Source organism: Dendropsophus ebraccatus, chromosome 9, assembly GCF_027789765.1.
Source record: "Dendropsophus ebraccatus isolate aDenEbr1 chromosome 9, aDenEbr1.pat, whole genome shotgun sequence".
Classification (NCBI taxonomy): Eukaryota; Metazoa; Chordata; class Amphibia; order Anura; family Hylidae; genus Dendropsophus; species Dendropsophus ebraccatus.
In genome coordinates, this window is record NC_091462.1 from 105,403,179 (window position 1) to 105,423,178 (window position 20,000).

General features: G+C 43.9%; 1 protein-coding gene across 3 annotated transcripts in view; it reads right to left on the minus strand.

Annotated features, from left to right (window-relative positions):
• CACNA1H (calcium voltage-gated channel subunit alpha1 H) overlaps nt 1-20,000 on the minus strand; it is a 440,438-nt gene that overhangs the window by 357,646 nt on the left and 62,792 nt on the right. For 2 of the 3 annotated variants that reach the window (XM_069984197.1, XM_069984195.1), the window contains exons 1-2: nt 9,878-10,235; nt 6,284-6,597 (exon numbers count right to left, since the gene is read on the minus strand). In XM_069984197.1, the coding sequence (XP_069840298.1) occupies nt 6,284-6,582 (299 nt within the window). In that variant the 5' untranslated portion in view covers nt 6,583-6,597; nt 9,878-10,235. Of the gene's footprint in view, nt 1-6,283; nt 6,598-9,877; nt 10,236-20,000 lie in introns of those variants that run through there. The other variant, XM_069984196.1, reaches the window with a different exon arrangement.

Consider the following 20,000-nt stretch of genomic DNA (forward strand, 5'->3'; position numbering starts at 1 on the left):
CCAGCCCGTCACCCCGCCGACCTCGCTTCTTCCATGCAGCCAGGACAGGATGGAGAAAACAGGATCTGATTTCTCCCAGAAGACGGGAATGGGGTCTTTGCATGCAAAGTCTGGATCAGAACAGGCCATCAATCAGCCGAGATGCTTCCTGGATTTCACTGAGCAGACAAGCAGACGGTCCATCCATGTGTATAAAAGACATTCGCTCTATATACAATCCCCGCATGGAGGCCTGCTCCTTCCTGGCCTCTACAAGACGCCGCACAAGTATCACTGAACTCTCCGCCATACCCCACCGGCCCGCGCTGGCTGCTGCCTAATATGGCGATATGGGCACTGGATAGTTAATGATGTCACGCTGTTTAAAGGGGCCGAGAAGACAGCATGGTTAATGGCGTACGGCATCCCTCTCAGCGTGCCGAGCCCGTGCCAGCCATCGCTAACACAATTACGAGGCCGCACGGTTACGCTACTCCTAAATCACTCACATAGCATGAAAAAAGTTGTCTCCCCGCAGCCTCCTATATAGAAGTATTATCATCAGCCTCCTATATAGAAGAATTATCATCAGCCTCCTATATAGAAGAATTATCATCAGCCTCCTATATAGAAGAATTATCATCAGCCTCCTATATAGAAGAATTATCATCAGCCTCCTATATAGAAGTATTATCATCAGCCTCCTATATAGAAGAATTATCATCAGCCTCCTATATAGAAGAATTATCATCAGCCTCCTATATAGAAGAATTATCATCAGCCTCCTATATAGAAGAATTATCATCAGCCTCCTATATAGAAGAATTATCATCAGCCTCCTATATAGAAGTATTATCATTAGCCTCCTATATAGAAGAATTATCATCAGCCTCCTATATAGAAGAATTATCATCAGCCTCTTATATAGAAGAATTATCATCAGCCTCCTATATAGAAGAATTATCATCAGCCTCCTATATAGAAGAATTATCATCAGCCTCCTATATAGAAGAATTATCATCAGCCTCCTATATAGAAGAATTATCATCAGCCTCCTATATAGAAGAATTATCATCAGCCTCCTATATAGAAGAATTATCATCAGCCTCCTATATAGAAGAATTATCATCAGCCTCCTATATAGAAGAATTATCATCAGCCTCCTATATAGAAGAATTATCATTAGCCTCTTATATAGAAGAATTATCATCAGCCTCCTATATACAGCCTCCTATATAGAAGATATATAATCAGCCTCCTATATAGAAGAATTATCATCAGCCTCATATAGAAGAATTATCATCAGCCTCCTATATAGAAGAATTATCATCAGCCTCCTATGTAGAAGAATTATCATCAGCCGTCTATATAGAAGAATTATCATCAGCCTCCTATATAGAAGAATTATCATCAGCCTCCTATATAGAAGAATTATCATCAGCCTCATATAGAAGAATTATCATCAGCCTCCTATATACAGCCTCCTGTTTAAAAGAATTATCATCAGCCTCCTATATACAGCCTCCTATATAGAAGAATTATCATCAGCCTCCTATATAGAAGTATTATCATTAGCCTCCTATATAGAAGAATTATCATTAGCCTCCTATATAGAAGAATTATCATCAGCCTCCTATATACAGTCTCCTATATAGAAGAATTATCATCAGCCTCCAGGTGCTTTACATGACATTTATTATCTCTAGTCATTACCAGGCATGTAGGATACCCGGGCATCACTGGATAATGTCACCACACTCTGGCATCACTGGTTTATGTCACCATACCCTGGCATCACTGGATAATGTCACCACACTCTGGCATCACTGGTTTATGTCACCATACCCTGGCATCACTGGTTATTGTCACCATACCCTGGCATCACTGGTTTATGTCACTATACCCTGGCATCTCTGGTTTACATCACCATACCCTAGCATCACTGGTTAATGTCACCATACCCTGGCATCACTGGTTTATGTCACCATACCCTGGCATCACTGGTTAATGTCACCATACCCTGGCATCACTGGTTTATGTCACCATACCCTGGCATCACTGGTATTGTCACCATACCCTGGCATCACTGGTTTATGTCACCATACCCTGGCATCACTGGTATTGTCACCATACCCTGGCATCACTGGTTTATGTCACCATACCCTGGCATCACTGGTTAATGTCACCATACCCTGGTATCACTGGTTAATGTCACCATACCCTGGCATCACTGGTTATTGTCACCATACCCTGGCATCACTGGTATTGTCACCATACCCTGGCATCACTGGTATTGTCACCATACCCTGGCATCACTGGTTTATGTCACCATACCCTGGCATCACTGGTATTGTCACCATACCCTGGCATCACTGGTTATTGTCACTATACCCTGGCATCACTGGTTTATGTCACTATACCCTGGCATCTCTGGTTTACATCACCATACCCTGGCATCACTGGTTAATGTCACCATACCCTGGCATCACTGGTATTGTCACCATACCCTGGCATCTCTGGTTTACGTCACCATACCCTGGCATCACTGGTTAATGTCACCATACCCTGGCATCACTGGTATTGTCACCATACCCTGGCATCTCTGGTTTACGTCACCATACCCTGGCATCACTGGTTAATGTCACCATACCCTGGCATCACTGGTATTGTCACCATACCCTGGCATCACTGGTTTATGTCACCATACCCTGGCATCACTGGTTAATGTCACCATACCCTGGTATCACTGGTTAATGTCACCATACCCTGGCATCACTGGTTATTGTCACCATACCCTGGCATCACTGGTATTGTCACCATACCCTGGCATCACTGGTATTGTCACCATACCCTGGCATCACTGGTTTATGTCACCATACCCGGGCATCACTGGTCATGTCACCATACCCTGGCATCACTGGTATTGTCACCATACCCTGGCATCACTGGTTATTGTCACTATACCCTGGCATCACTGGTTTATGTCACTATACCCTGGCATCTCTGGTTTACATCACCATACCCTGGCATCACTGGTTAATGTCACCATACCCTGGCATCACTGGTATTGTCACCATACCCTGGCATCTCTGGTTTACGTCACCATACCCTGGCATCACTGGTTAATGTCACCATACCCTGGCATCACTGGTATTGTCACCATACCCTGGCATCTCTGGTTTACGTCACCATACCCTGGCATCACTGGTTAATGTCACCATACCCTGGCATCACTGGTATTGTCACCATACCCTGGCATCACTGGTTTATGTCACCATACCCTGGCATCACTGGATAATGTCACCATACCCTGGCATCTCTGGTTTACGTCACCATACCCTGGCATCACTTGTTTATGTCACCATACCCTGGCATCACTGGTATTGTCACCATACCCTGGCATCACTGGTATTGTCACCATACCCTGGCATCACTTGTTTATGTCACCATACCCTGGCATCACTGGTATTGTCACCATACCCTGGCATCACTTGTTTATGTCACCATACCTTGGCATCACTGGTATTGTCACCATACCCTGGCATCACTTGTTTATGTCACCATACCCGGGCATCACTGGTATTGTCACCATACCCTGGCATCACTTGTTTATGTCACCATACCCGGGCATCACTGGTCATGTCACCTGTTGACCACCTGACATTCATATCTATATATACAGAGGGGTCACTCTGCAATGGGCCCCCAATACAGAGGATCTATAACGTGAATAGCAGAGCAAGGTTAATAGGGTTTCCATCTAGCAAAACTACCACTCCCAGCATACGGCTGTCAGGGCACGCTGGGGGTTGTGCACCTTGGAGGCCGCAGTGTTATCCCCTCCATAATGCTGCACCAAAGACACACACAGCTCTGCTGCACATATTCAAAACATCAAAAGCATAGGGTGACAATGACACTGCCCCGCACAGCACAATTTATTATTAGAGCTGCGTCAACATAAAAGACTCATAAAACTTTGGCGCCAGGTATATTTAGATTGATTGACATTATAGGAGGAGAGAGTCATAATACGAGATCATAAATGTACTTGTAAAGATAGATAGATAGATAGATAGATAGATAGATAGATAGATAGATAGATAGGAGATAGATAGGAGATAGATAGATAGATAGATAAATAATAGATAGATAGATAGATAGATAGATAGATAGATAGATAGGAGATAGATAGATAGATAATAGATAGATAGATAGATAGATAGATAGATAGATAGATAGATAGATAGATAGATAATAGATAGATAGATAGATAGATAGATAGATAGATAGATAGATAGATAATAGATAGGATAGATAGGAGATAGATAGATAGATAGGAGATAGATAGATAGATAATAGATAGATAGATAGATAGATAGATAGATAGATAGATAGATAGATAGATAGATAGATAGGAGATAGATAGATAGGAGATAGATAGATAGATAGATAGATAGATAGATAGATAGATAGATAGGAGATGGATAGATAGATAGATAGATAGATAGATAGATAGATAGATAGAAGATAGATAGATAGATAATAGATAGATAGGAGATAGATAGGAGATAGATAGATAGATAGATAGATAGATAGATAGGAGATAGATAGATAGATAGATAGATAGATAGATAGATAGGAGAGATATATAGGAGATAGATGATAGTAGATAGATAGATAGATAGATAGATAGGAGATAGATAGATAGATAGATAGATAATAGATAGATAGATAGGAGATAGCAGGCCCGCTTCTGCGATGAGGCGGAATGAGTATTCCGCCTCAGCCAGCAGATTTTGCGGTCCTGCAGGGGGCGGCATGCCCGGCTGATAATCTGGCGGACTGGGCAAATGCACGCTGGGCTGCCCAGATTATCAGTTGTAGGGCCGCCTGCCGGGCCCCTCCAGAACATACACTACCGCCCCCACCTCCTTGGAAAACCCAGGGGCCGCGGCCGCCGGAGCTCTTCAAGGCGGATCTGCCCCTTTAAAAGCAGGGGGCTCTGCTACCACTAGCTGTTCTAACCAGTCCATTGAGCTTCCGGGACAGTTCGAGTGCCAGTGAGGGGGGGCGGCGGCCTGAGGTTTGCTTCAGGCGGCCCAGACCCCAGAATCGGCCCTGGGAGATAGATAGATAGATAGATAGATAGGAGATAGATAGATAGATAGGAGATAGATAGGAGATAGATAGGAGATAGATAGATAGATAGAAAGGAGGTAGATAGATAGATAGATAGATAGATAGATAGATAGATAGATAGATAGATAGATAGATGATAGATAGATAGATAGATAGATAGATAGATAGATAGATAGGAGATAGATAGGAGATAGATAGATAGGAGATAGATAGATAGATAGGAGATAGATAGATAGATAGATAGATAGATAGATAGGAGATAGATAGATAGATAGATAGATAGATAGATAGATAGGAGATAGATAGATAGATAGATAGATAGATAGATAGATAGATAGGAGATAGATAGATAGATAGAAGATAGATAGATAGATAGGAGATAGATAGATAGATAGATAGATAGATAGATAGATAGATAGGAGATAGATAGATAGATAGATAGATAGATAGATAGATAGATAATGATCCATCCTTTGCCTTCTCACTCATCTCATAAATCCAATCCCATCAACCTAGAACTTTCACACATCAAAGAACCCACAAGGTCGACCGATTGGAGAACATGAGACAGCAGCTCTGAACAAGTTTCTTCCACTTCCCTTCACAAACATCACTACAAAGCGCGGCCCCTTAGAAGATTGGATACAAGAACACAGGACTGTGACTGCAGCCTCCATGACGGGTGCGGAGGAGTGCGCCATCTCCCACTGAAGTCACCAAACACAAAGGAGCAGGGTTTCCCACATCGAGACGGAATTATTTTGTCTGGGACCCACGTGTGATGAAGCAGAGCTGAAGTCACATGGTGCAGGTCTTTGCAGATAAACTCACAGCATTTTGTAATATCAGGGAAGGATGTGGCCTCTAAGAGTTAAAGGACAAAGTCAGCTCTGCTGCATCTGTTCTCCAACTTGAAAGCCGTAAGCAGAGCGCAGTCAGCATGCTCCCCCTGTTGGAAACCCTGTTCCTTCAGCATAAACTTTCATCCATATAAAGCATTAGCAACTTTGAAGCAAGCAAATTAGAGAAGGTATATCATCACCTTCACCATCATCATCATCATTACCTCCACCATCATCATCATCTTTCCAACCAGGTCCCTCCTCCTGCATGAGAGGATGAGGGATGTCGGAGAACATTAGAATTTTCCGGGAAAGGATATGGGTTACAGACCAGTCTCAGACACCAGCTGCGTGGACGGGTGGTTTGTTTAAGACAGAAGAATACAGTAGGAGCCAACGCTGGGTACGGGACCTGTTCGCCTTCCTCAGAGCCCTGACCTTGTTCCCGACTTCTGCTCGAAGATCCTCCTGAGCCCAGACTTCCCACAGCTGATTTCTCTGCGCTTCCCCCATCTTCTTCTTCACCGGGGTCCCCTGCCGGTGGCATAGGGGGTATAGGAACCCTGATGTCATCTCCGGCCAGCGGCTGGAAAGGCTCTCTTCTCTCGCCATCAGTCATGATAGCAAATGGCACCTAAAGAAGAGGAGCAAGGAGAACATTTAGATTGGACAACTCTTTGAAGATCATGCAATGGTCAACAGAAGACATCTAAGTGGTCAGTGCCAATAGTGATTTATTCACTTATCATCTCTACCAACCACCCGAAAGGCTTGTCCACCATCTCAGTGGTCATTGACGACAGTGATTTATTCACTTATTATCTCTACGAACCATCCATTAGGCTTGTCCACCATCTCAGTGGTCAATGATGACAGTGATTTATTCACTTATCATCTCTACGAACCATCCATTAGGCTTGTCCACCATCTCAGTGGTCAATGACGACAGTGACTTATTCAATTATCATCTCTACCAACCACCCAAAAGGCTTGTCCACCATCTCAGTGGTCAGTAGTGACAGTCATTCATTCATTAATCATCTCTACCAACCACCCAAAAAACATCTCCAAACATAACCAAGAGACAGCAAGATGTCTTCTTCTATCCAATGTCTTTTCCATTGCATCTGGGAAAGCCGGATCATAACCAATATGGTCACCACTCCTGCTTTTCGTCTCTTCTTCCATATAGTTAGGCAGATTTGCCCTTTAGGTTTGGACTGCTATGAACTATAATGGTGCCCATGTTGGTTTTCAGCAAGCTTTTCCAGAAGCTCATACACCTAAGGAACATCTGCAGGAAAGATGACAAAGGTTAGGGATTGAATTCCTTCTTGTTCTTCAAGGTCTTCCATCCTGTCTCGAGAAAAACATCCTACAAGAAGGTTCCTAGATCTTCAGAAGGAAAGGGGGTTTATTCATACCTTATATCCAATGAGGGGTCATTGATTCTATCAAGCCAAGCTTTCCGTAAAGCCTTGGTCCACCCTTCCCCAATGAGTTCTATCCTAAAAATTGTTTCCAAAACGAACATTGACCAATAAAACCCAAGATATGTCGATGTAATCCAGTATGAAGAGATGGAAGGAGAAGGAGTTTGCAAGGAGGACTGTACATTTTAAGGACCGACGTAAGACAATAGGAGAGACGGAAGAATTGGGAGAAGTGCAAATGACTGTGTTCTAATAGAGCACCGTCCATCCAGACGTACAATGGCCACTTATGCCCTTAATGACGACTAATTCCAGTGAATTCACTCATCACAAGATTATTCTCCGTCTAATGAAAGAAGAGGATTTCTGCATGACAAAAAAAGAAAAGTATCCGAGTCTCTTTGTCTGGCAGCGGGCACTCCCTAATAGTCATCCCAATGACTGCCTGGCAGCGATACCTTCCGCTTAAGCCCTTATTGCAGACATCTATAGAAATGTAATCATTCCCTCTAATGAGCCCTGAACATATGGTGCCCATAGCAAGTGGTACTTAAAGGGTATCGACATGTGGGCAACATATGGACTCCATACCCTACTCGGAGGCTGCCAGACACAGAATATATACTTTGTTCCAGCATCCAGCACACGAGGCATGTATATACAATCCCTCCATCTATTATCCAGACAATGCGCAATGTATACAAAGAATATCCCTATGAAATATGACTATACAGGGCAAGGTATACAATGTATACATGATCTATGGGCAGATGTGATACACAGGGTCCATATTACAGTCATATATTTATAATGACCCTATAGATCATATAGCGTAGGCCGTCTGCACAGCGCTGAGTATGCCCAGGCTAGCTATGTAATGTATACAGTTTACAGACAGTCAATGTACAGTAGACACATATTATACATACAATATATTCCCCAGCGGCGTTGGCCGTTGCCCTGTTATTTGAAGGCTTATAATGATTGCTTGTGCCCAAATTAGGAAGAGATGTGTTTGTGAAAAGTGAAAAACAGGCTGAAGACTTCAGCAGGCTGGGGAGAGGGAATTGGTTCCTGATGTGTCTCGCCGGGGTATAACATATGTGCATGTTAAATAAGTTAACTTAAGGCTTACATAAAATGCCCCCACCCCCCGCCTGGACCCTTTACTGGCAGTGATGAGACTCTATAAACCAATTAATACCATCTTACCCCCTAACAAGATACAATGTATCATCTCCCAAACCAACATTCTACAGTATCCTCTGCCACCAGCACCTACTGCAACATAAGTATCATTGCAACTCAAGGGTTAAATAAGCATGCACACACAACTGGGTCCAAATAATAACCATGCACACACAACTAGGTCCAAATAATAACCATGCACATACAACTGGGTGCAAATAATAACCATGCACACACAAATGGGTGCAAATAATAACCATGCACACACAACTGGGTGCAAATAATAACCATGCACACACAACTGGGTCCAAATAATAACCATGCACATACAACTGGGTGCAAATAATAACCATGCACACACAACTGGGTGCAAATAATAACCATGCACACACAACTGGGTGCAAATAATAACCATGCACACACAACTGGGTCCAAATAATAACCATGCACACACAACTGGGTCCAAATAATAACCATGCACACACAACTGGGTCCAAATCACAGTATTAGTTCTAAAACACTTAAAGACCATAGCAGCCACATAGGGGTTAAAGTACTTCCTGCACCTATCCGATATCCGCATCGCATGCTGGCACCCAAATACACTTATATGCCAACCAGATTCATTGAAGGACCTTACTCATCACATACATAGTTGTTAATGATGGCGACCCAAGCATCTTGATGCCACCCAGGACCATGAAGGTTAAGGGACCTTACCCATTAAACACACAGTTCTTGATGATGGTCCCCCAGTACCATGAGGGTTAAAGGATCATGCCCACCAGATGCCCAGCTCTTCATGATAGCAACCTAAATACTTAGATACAACACAGCACCATGAGGGTTAAAGGATGTTACCCACCAGATACCCAGATAATAACCTAAACACTATGGTGCCACTCAGCCTCTGAAGAGTTAAAGGATCTCATCCTGTTTATTAGCCCCATATCACTGAAAGATGGCAACCCACAGCACAGGTGCCACTCAGCCCCATAAGGGTTAAAGGATGGTACCCACCCACTAATGCCACTTAGTGCTTGATCATGGTAACTCATACGCTATGGTGCCACACAGCCCCATAAGGGTTAAAAGATCAAACACTGATCCCATATCACTTCATGATGCCACCTGGCACCATTGGGGTTAAAATACCCATCCCATCCATCTGGAGGAAAGAGACTGGTATTAGTTGTATGGCACATGTTGGCGATGCCCGCTCTGCCCTGTGCAGAATGCAGATTGTATAACACAGAAGTTGTGCGCCCATGTGGTGCCAATGGCGCCCCTTACCTTAATTTAACGGATTCCTGGCTTCCCAAAAGCATAGCTCACCTCCACTTTACATGAAATCCCAAAGTAACAATGAGGGGGGTGGAGGAAGGGGTCAGAGGTCCCCCCCTGAGCTCCAGGGCAGCTGTATATCCAGAGGGTGGGGGGCTCCAGGTGGGAGGTGATGGGCAGGGTGGGTGCCTATACAATCCAAGGGAAATCCAGCACAATCCAAAAAATAGAAAGGTTCTTCTGCTTGATCCAGGGGGGCAGTTCTGGTGCTGTATGGTGGTGGTGGGGGGTCTCAGGTCCTGCTACCAGGAGGGGGGTCTATGGGTATCTTGGAGTTCAAGCTTTTTGCAGTAGGGAAAGCGATCACTCCTCATCCCAGCAAAGCCTTAAGAGAACTGAGCAGGAAACTTGTACTCATGTACCAGGAGGGAGGAGAGAAAGCACAACTAGAAATGAGGGAGGGAGAGGAGGAGTGGAGAAGAGCAAGGGGGAGGTGGAGGGATGGACACAGAAGAGGAGGAGGAGGAGAGGTGCAGCTTTTAGGAGCAGGACCCCTCTGATCATGGAGGTGACAACTGGGAGGGGGGGGTGACAACTGTCCAGAGTGTCAAGAAGCCAAGCCCTCCCCCCACCCCAACCAGACAGACTGCCTCTCACACCCCAAGGGGGGCTCAGGTGGAAACACGTGCTCTCACATTGTCTCATCCCCTAAAGGTGAAGGCAGCTGGGGACTGTCACCATGCAGACAGATGTGCCGCCCAGGACTGCCAGCCTCATTCACACTGCCTGCGTCTATGCATCAGGGTGCATCATCCAGGTCCCCGTCATCATCAATACTATCACTTTATATCCTTCCTAGGTCTATGTTTTATATTCCGTATTTGCCTTTATTTTGATGATTTATTATATGTTTCTTATAGTCCCATTCTTATTTGAATATTTATTTATTCGCTTATTTATAGTAATTATTTTTACTATATATTTTTGTTATTTTTCATTATTATTCCTTTTAGTTGGACGTCGTTAATATATATCTACGGCTCTCTATATAATTTATTTATTGATTATTTGTTTAGATTATTTATTATTTGTTTCTATTATATTATATATTTAATATTTGTTTATATTATGTATTTATTGTTTATATTATGTATTTTTTACTATTTATATTTGTTGTTTTTCCCTATTATTCTTTTGTAGTTGTACGTTGCTATTATTTATGTATGACTCTATATATTATTGATTTATTTATGTATTATTTATTAATATGACTATTATGCATTGTGGTCGTCTCGCACTCTGCTATCATGTCTGACGCCATCTTTCCACATGAATATAATTTCATATATTCCCATCAATTCGATGCACAAAATGGCTTGATTTGCACTAAAACACATGAGCCCTATCCCCCTTGATGGACCCCTCTGTACCTGGTCTTACCTGCTGCTGGTTGGTGGACACTTTAAGCATGGTGGTCAGTAACTGTATAAATTTGGCGCGCTATATAGCTGCTTTTTTTTAATCTATTGAATTGAATTAATGGCACACCAAGCCCCCCAGAGACCCTCTTTACAGAATCTCTGGCTAATACATGGGGGTTCCCACCCTTCCCCCTCTATGACATCTACGTGTCCTAATACAGCATATGGGCAGTAGTATCCAGACGACCGGACAGTAGGGAGTGGACAACCCCTTTAAATATCCCATAACTCTTGGCTGTGTAGCTGTTATCCCCCCCATAAGGATCTAAGTTCAGGGGGGATCATGGGGATAAGCGGCCGCCCTACAAATCCTTTATTCTTTATGGCACCATAGACATTACTGTGAGATCCCAATGAAATCTGATGTCTGTGGTCACCAGTAATGTGGGAGTGTCTGTGCAGATGATTGACAGCTGAGTCTCCTGTGGTGTTCTGCTGCAGCTGCAGCTCTTTAGATATGAACAAGTGACAGGGCGCCCCCGGGGCAGCCTGGTATTCTCCCAGGATAAAGGAATACTGACAGATATCCCCGTGTACAAGGTCAGAAAGTCTCTCAATGAGGAGAGCCGAACGCCTGGTGCGGGGGATCACACAACTGCTGACGTAACATATACATTAGAAAAAGCCCTCTCCCCTGTCTATTTAGGTTGTCACCCAGCATGGTACATCTCTCCTGTCTTTAGTTTGGTGGGAGGGTTTGCGGCTCAGTTCTATTGTAGTGCATGGAGCTGAATTGTAATACCACACTCAACCTGGAGACAGGGGTGGCACTATTTATGCAAGAAAGTAGCTTTGTCTAATCCTGGATTACCCCTTTAAGAAACTTCTGTGATTCAGTCCGTTTTGTATGTATCTATAGAGACTACATTGACGGATGTAACTGAAGGGGGTATATTGGTGGCACCCACATCTGGGCCCTTGAGCCTAAGAGGGCCCCAAAAGGTCACTGTATCCTATGTCATAGCTGGGGGCCCCATTACAGACTGGAGTTTCATGTTCCCCCCTCTAGTAAGGAGCTCAGCCCCTAATTTAGAGGAACCCGTTGCTTCAGCACATTGGCCCCTGGCCCAATCCGGGCCCCAGAGAGCCGGCAGACTAGTCCAGGATAAGGTTAATTCCCCATCCAGCAGCTGCAGCTCTCATTAACAGAATCTCACATCTCTGCAGACGGAGGACAGCAGTGTGAAGGCAGAGGCAGCAGCGTTCCCGCTAAGCTCCTTACATTAACCCCTGCCGCCTCGCACAGCCCGCTAGCTGACATCTGGATGGGATTCGCTGACTGTAACTAATCCGCCAGTAGGGTTATTACAGTGTTACAGGATGATGGGAGTCACGGTACATGGCTGTGCATGAAAGCATAGAGCACAAGGGCTGGGGATAGGCCTTTTAATAGATGGATGTAGGCAGCAGGGTTGTGTAAATGAATAGCACAGGATATGCAGTGTATCAGACTCACTTGTTTGCTTCCATGTGTGTCCCTTGGTGTTTCTGCTATGTATATTGCCCCCCGCTTTTTTTTATTCTTTTGATTCGCCCAGCAAGCGTCTTCTGAGCTACTATACTGCCATGTAATGCAGAGGCTCTGAGAAGAATCAATCTCCTCCCTCCTCTTCTCAGCTTTATTACCATGTTACTGTAGAAGTTCTACCCAGATTCATCTCCTTCCCCTTCTGGCAGCCAAAAGTATAGTCCCTTCTTCCAGCAAGTTTTGTCAGCTATACCACCATGCTACACAGAGGCTCTGGCCATAATCTATGGTGTTTCTCACTTGCAGAAGGAGTCTTCTCAGCTATATCACTATGTCACTGTAGAGGTTCTAGACAGATTCATCTCCTTCCCCCTCTGGCAGCTGACCCTACTGCTCCTTCTTTCTTCCCCAGAGTCTTGTCAGCTAATCTTCTCCTCCCCCGGCAGCTGAAAGTATAGTTCCTTCTTAGTTTCTGTCTTCTCAGTTATATTGCCATGTTACTATAGAGGCTCTGGCCGAAATCAGTCTCCTTCCCCTACGGCACCTCACAATTTAGTCCCTTCTTAAGCAGGAGTTTTCTCAGCTATCCCACCATGCTCCTGCAGAGTCTCCCTCCTCCTCCTATATCTGAGAATATAATCCTTTCTTACTCCCCCTCCAGAAGTAGTGCCCCCAGCTATACTGCCATGTACTAGGGGGGCTGTACACTGAATAAGTGCCCATTCCACCCCTGGCAGCTGACAGTCTAGTCCATGCTTACTTGTAGGAGTCTTCTCAGTTATACTATGATGCTACAGAATCAGTCTCCTACTTCTTCTGGCAGCTGACAATATAGTCCCTTCTTTCTTTCCATGCAGAAGGAGCTTAGCTTGCTGTGTTCTGCATATGATGTGCACCTTCCCTGTCAAGCAGGACAGTCATCGGAGGATCACTGTGCATAGACCTAGCTGAGAGGGTTAGGTGAGTGACTGAGCATGTGCGTCCACCAGCATCATTAGATGGACGTGCATATTGCTCTACACTATGTAAGTAAATGTCTTAAGGCATCGTGTCCCGGGCTAGTGTCATAATAACAGAAAAGGAATGGAAACAAGTGGTCAATCAGATTCTGGTCGGCCCACCTAGCATTAGCTCGGTCTGACAATACTGTTAATACGGTATTGACAGTAGTCGTTCACTTTTCATTTTCCTCTGTATCTGGCCCAGACCGCCATGAGGACTTCTTCCATCTATGTAGAGTTGCTGTCCGGACATCTTTGGCTCCTCGCTTTTCCAGCTCCACGCACCATCTAAACAAACTTCCCATAATGCCGAAATCCTAAATACCATGCCTGTTACTGCCCCATCACTGTATCTGCTCTTGTAAAGTGCCCCCTATACCTTCTTCAGAAACAAATAGTGCCTAGAAACTAACACTGCCCCCTATAGGCCCCACACCCTGGAATAGTCTCATTGTTACCAGTCCCCAGATAAGTATTGTTCATCTGACAGGGGCGACATGATGATGTCAGTAAAATTTGAGTTATACAGTAGATGTATGGAGACTGTGAGCAGCACAGAGTATTTCAGCAGACATATGTGTATACATATACAGTGGTACTTGGATTGAGAGCGGTTTGCAAGAAGAGCTCACAGTTTTTCAAAATTGTGACTTGGTGTAAGAGCATTGCTTTGGTTTAAGAGCTCCCAGTACTGGGTGGGAGGGGGAGTGGGGGAGGGGCATGGTCTGAATAGCGGGGTCTACAGCACTGTACTCTGGCCCAGGAAGTCTCCCTCACCTTCCAAATCATAGCAGATCCACTTCAGGCTGGGGCTTGCATTAGGGGACAGGACTCTAGATAATCTTTTCATAGATGCAACCCCTCTATGTGCCCACATCTGCCCTGCTCATTCCTTCATGCTCTCTGCAGTCTCTGTCAGCCCTTGTGTTTTTTATCCTCTCCATTCCTGCTATAATGTGCCTGCACTCACACTCAGCTATACACACTGCTGCTATAATGTGCCTGCACTCACACTCAGCTATACACATTGCTGCTATAATGTGCCTGCACTTACACTCAGCTATACACACTGCTGCTATAATATACCTGCACTTACACTCAGCCATTCACACTGCTGTATAGAAAAGTTTCTGTCACTGTCCTCCTGCACAGCCCTGTGATTCTCACTTTCTGATTGGTCCATGCTGAACATCCCCCCTTCCCCATTGCTGTCATGTGACCACACAGACCTCTGACAGCAGCCCTGCTTCTCTATTCTAGCCTGTTGTACTACGCTACTGCATTATGAGGATCTGCAGCTCCATCCTGTATCTACAAACTGCTGCTGTGTTATCAGGTTTATTCTCTTACTATACATTATACACCTCATGCTGATTGCTATACTGTACAGTAACTTATAATATCACAGATTCTGCTGTTTCTCATTGTTTATTTCATTTGATTCATTTTTCATTTTGGGGTGTGGAACCAATTGTCTGCATTTCTATGATTTCTTATGGGAAAATTTGCTTTGGTTTAAGAGTGATTTGGATTACAAGCACCGTCCCAGAACGAATCATGCTTGTAATCCAAGGCACCACTGTGTGGGTGTGTGTGTATATATATATATATATATATATATATATATATATATATGCAATGTATTATTTATAGAGTTGTGTTCCCGGTGGTATAAGAGTTGTCGGCCTCACACCTGCCAATACATCGATGTCTATAACATGGTGTAACACGGGATACCACAGAGACCTTGACAGGCGGATCAATACCAGTTATTGATTACCAACGTTTTGGTCTGCAGCATAAGACCTTCACCAGGACCCTTCAGCGGGGGAAACAATGTATCAGCCCTAAAGAAGAATTGTATATACATAATATACATAATAGACAGGCAGCAAAGCCAGCAGCGTGCCCATCTGTATACAGGATGGGATCCAGCTGCCTCCATTCTCTCTAATAGGCCACAGGAGACACGGCAGAGCCCACCGCGTTCCCAGGATCTATGGGGGGAGGTGGGAGGAATGGATCTGTGATGTAGCCATGTCTCCTGGGATAGGCACAGCCAGCGATATCTAAATGCCACCTCCCCATAGACATGGCTATGTACATCCAGATGAGCTGACTATGGAGCCATGAAGACCATGGTAACTGTTTAGCTGCCATGTCTATGGGCAGTATAGGATCTGGGGATGGCTATGGGTATCCGCCTTACTGCTGCCAGATGAACTTTTTCTGGGTGGAGCTAAGTCCTCCATTAGGTCATCTCTGGTGGGCTGGTGCTGGTACACAGCAGCCGTTCTGTACAGGCAGAGCTGCAGGGTAAAGCATCAGGGATAAATGATCCTGGGGGCCCACCAATGAAGAACCAGTGAGAAATGACTTGTCAGTTTTAGTGCAGGTTCTAAAGCTGGGGGGTGCTCTGGTGGGCCAGTCCGACACTGCTAATATATGGTCATTGTTTCTGGTACTGTTATATAAGCACTGTCTGATACTATTACACGAGCACTGTCTGGTACTGTTATATGGGCACTATCTGATATTATTACACAACCATTGTCTGATACTATTATACGGACACTGTCTGATACTATTAAATGAGCACTGTCTATTACTATTATATGGGCACTGATTGATACTATTACATGAGCACTGCCTAGTACTATTATATGGGCACTGGTTGATACTGTCTGGTACTGTTACATGAACATTGCGCCTGACACTATTATAAGGGCACTGTCTGGTACTATTATAAGGGCACTCACTGGTACAATTACAAGAGAACTGGCTGGTACTATTACACGTACACTGTCTTGTACTATTATATGGGTACTGCCTGATACTATTACACAGGCACTGTGTGGTACAATTATATGGGAGCTCTCTGATACTATTACACAAGCACTGTCTGCTACTGATATATGGGCACTGTCTGGTACTATTATATGGGCACTGTCTCATATTATAACACAAGCACTGTCTGGTATTGTATGGGCTTGGTTTGGTACTTTTCTATGGACACTAATACTGTTATATGGACACTATCTTGTAATGTTATATGGACACTGTCATACTGTTATATGGACACTATCTTGTAATCTTATATGGACACTGTCTTATACTGTTATATGGACACTATCTTGTAATGTTATATGGACACTGTCATACTGTTATATGGACACTATCTTGTAATCTTATATAAACACTGTCATACTGTTATATGGACACTATCTTGTAATGTTATATGGACACTGTCATACTGTTATATGGACAGTGTCTGATACTATTATATGGACACTATCTGATACTGTTATATGGACACTGTCATACTGTTATATGGACACTATCTTGTAATGTTATATGGACACTGTCTTATACTGCTATATGGACACTATCTGGTAATGTTATATGGACACTGTCATACTGCTATATGGACACTATCTGGTAATGTTATATGGACACTTTCTGGTACTATTATATGGGCACTGTCTGATATTATATGGAAACTGTCTTGTACTATTATATAGGCACTGTCTCATATTATTACACAAGCACTGTCTGGTTTTGTTATATGGGCACTGGTATTATTATTATGGGCACTGTCTGATACTATTACATGAGCACTGTCTGTTACTGTTATATGGACACTATCTGATACTGTTATATGGACACTGTCTGGTACTATTATATGGACACTATCTGTTACTGTTATATGGACACTATCTGATACTGTTATATGCACACTGTCTGTTACTATTATATGGACACTATCTGATACTGTTATATGGACACTGTCTGGTACTATTATATGGGTACTGTGGCTGGCCATGCAGCAGGAATGTTCACACAGCTCTATACCCTGACCATGTTACATCACCAAAACAGGAACAGACCCTATAGATGAGAGGTAGAAGAGAAACCCTATAACATGCTACAGGCAATAAATCCTAAGACGCAGTGAGAAGTCCCAGGAGAGGAACATCATCCGATCCCTGTATACAGACTGTTCCTGACAATCCGGTGTCACCAGGGAGCGGAGCACCATCGTCACAGTCTCTTCTATCCATAGGAACCTGACTAAACATTCAGGAGAATGGCGCCCACTGCTGAATACTACTACCATTCAGGACTCTGGGAGAGCTGGATGACTAACCGGGCGTGGGCAGCTATACTGCATTTCACCTTGTTTGGATGTGTGCATTACGCCTTCCTGCTTCTATGGGACAACAAGCTGTAGTGAAATGATGAACTCAGCTCTGCTACATCCGAGCATGTTTTATAATCTGCACTTCGTGGCATGGCCAGTAGTTGGCGCCATTAAGTAATAAGTAATGAAGTTAAATTTCTTAGTGTGATTTCTGTGAAGATTTCAGCCTTAAAGGGGTTATCCAGGAATAGAAAATAAACAGCTACTTCAGCTCCATTCAATTCAATAGAATTGCACTGCAAAACCACCTCCAAACGGAGGACAGCAGAGGTGCTGTTTCTGGTAGGAAGTGGCCATTTTTTTCTAGGCCTGGATAAGCCCTTTAAGGGGAAAAAATCAGATGTAGCTGGAATGGACCCAAATGTCCCACTAACAAGGGTCGAGGAAGGGAATAAGAGGGGCTGCTTGGTGGAACCCTCATACTGTAAGACTATGTTTAATCTGGAGGGCATGAGGATTATGTCACACAGGGGCGTTGCTAGGGTTCTAAAACATCCGGGGCACGAGCCCTGTGAGTTGCATATTGCTCAATAAGATATTACCACCATATAATAATAACTACATGTTATACAATTATATTCTTATTAAATAAAGCCAAGTGCAATATAACCAATAGCAACACAATACAGGGGACAAATAATACCGCTGCACCATCTCCACGTATTACCATCACTAATACTATCACACTCTATAGGGAGACCACTGTTACCTCCATACATTGAGCATGTTACAGCACAGTTACAGTACATCCAGTGACTCAAAAGTAACGTCTTCTCTGATTGTCTTCTTTATCCTTTGTCATCTTTCCCCATTTGGCCCGTCCAACCAGCACCATCCCAGCCTCTATACAATATCCACAATGTAGTATTTAGGCCCACTTTAGGTCCTCAAGCAGAACTGATGCCCCCTCTATGTTCTTATATAGTAAAAAGGCCACAATCTGTGCCCCCATATAGTATATTATCCCCCTTGTTCCATCATATAGTAGTCAGGTCCCCCCCATATAGTAATTCGCCCTCTCTGCGCTGTCAACCCCCACCCCATAGGTAGTCACTCAGATAGGTAGCATCTCCTTGTAGGTAGTCATTCCGTTTAGGTAACTGTCCAGTATGTAGTATTCCCCATATTATTGATCCCTCTGCCCAGCAGGCATCCCCCTGGCAGATAGCCCCCTAGTATGTAGTGTCCCTCAATGCACTAGGATCCCACTGTAGGTAGTTCCCCCTTTTAAGTTACCCCCCAGTCCCTGCTTCCTAGTAGAAAGCATTGCCCATATTAGGTTGGTTAGCACCCCAAAGCCCCACGCCCCCCAGAGGTAGGCCAAGGAGAAGAGAACTATAAGTGAGAGCTCCAACCTGACTGCTGTCACCTGGCTCCATTCTGACCCAGATATAAGAAGAAGCTGGAGACATGGCACAGCACCCACTGATCCCACCATCATGTATCACTGCTGTATTTTTGGATATTTTCTTAACTGCTCTATGATCCTAAACTACAGATGAATGACGCAGGTTTCATCTTACACTTTCCTGACACACTGACAGCCGGCCGACACTTATCATCCTCTGCCTGCCCATAATGGTGCCCCCGGTCAGCCAGACTTTTCTGGGATCTGAGGAAGCGAAATAGAATTGTATTTTATATCACAGTCATAAAAGACAATATTCTGAGTGCAGCTCCGGAGGAGACCGATCATTGATGATTAGATTAGGCTAAAGTATTACTGGAAAGTGGAGGCTAAAATCACCCCAATGTGATATCCTGTATATGACCCCTGAGCAAATCACTAGCCAAGGGCGAGGATTATTATAGATATAGTACCTAGAGCTGCGGTCACTATAGGTATTAATCTTACATGGTAAATGTATCGTATAATATAGGATGTCCTAATAACCAACATTATTAATACTTTCCCATGTGTATAAGAACATAACTACTATAATACTGCTCCTATATACAAGAATATAACTACTATAATACT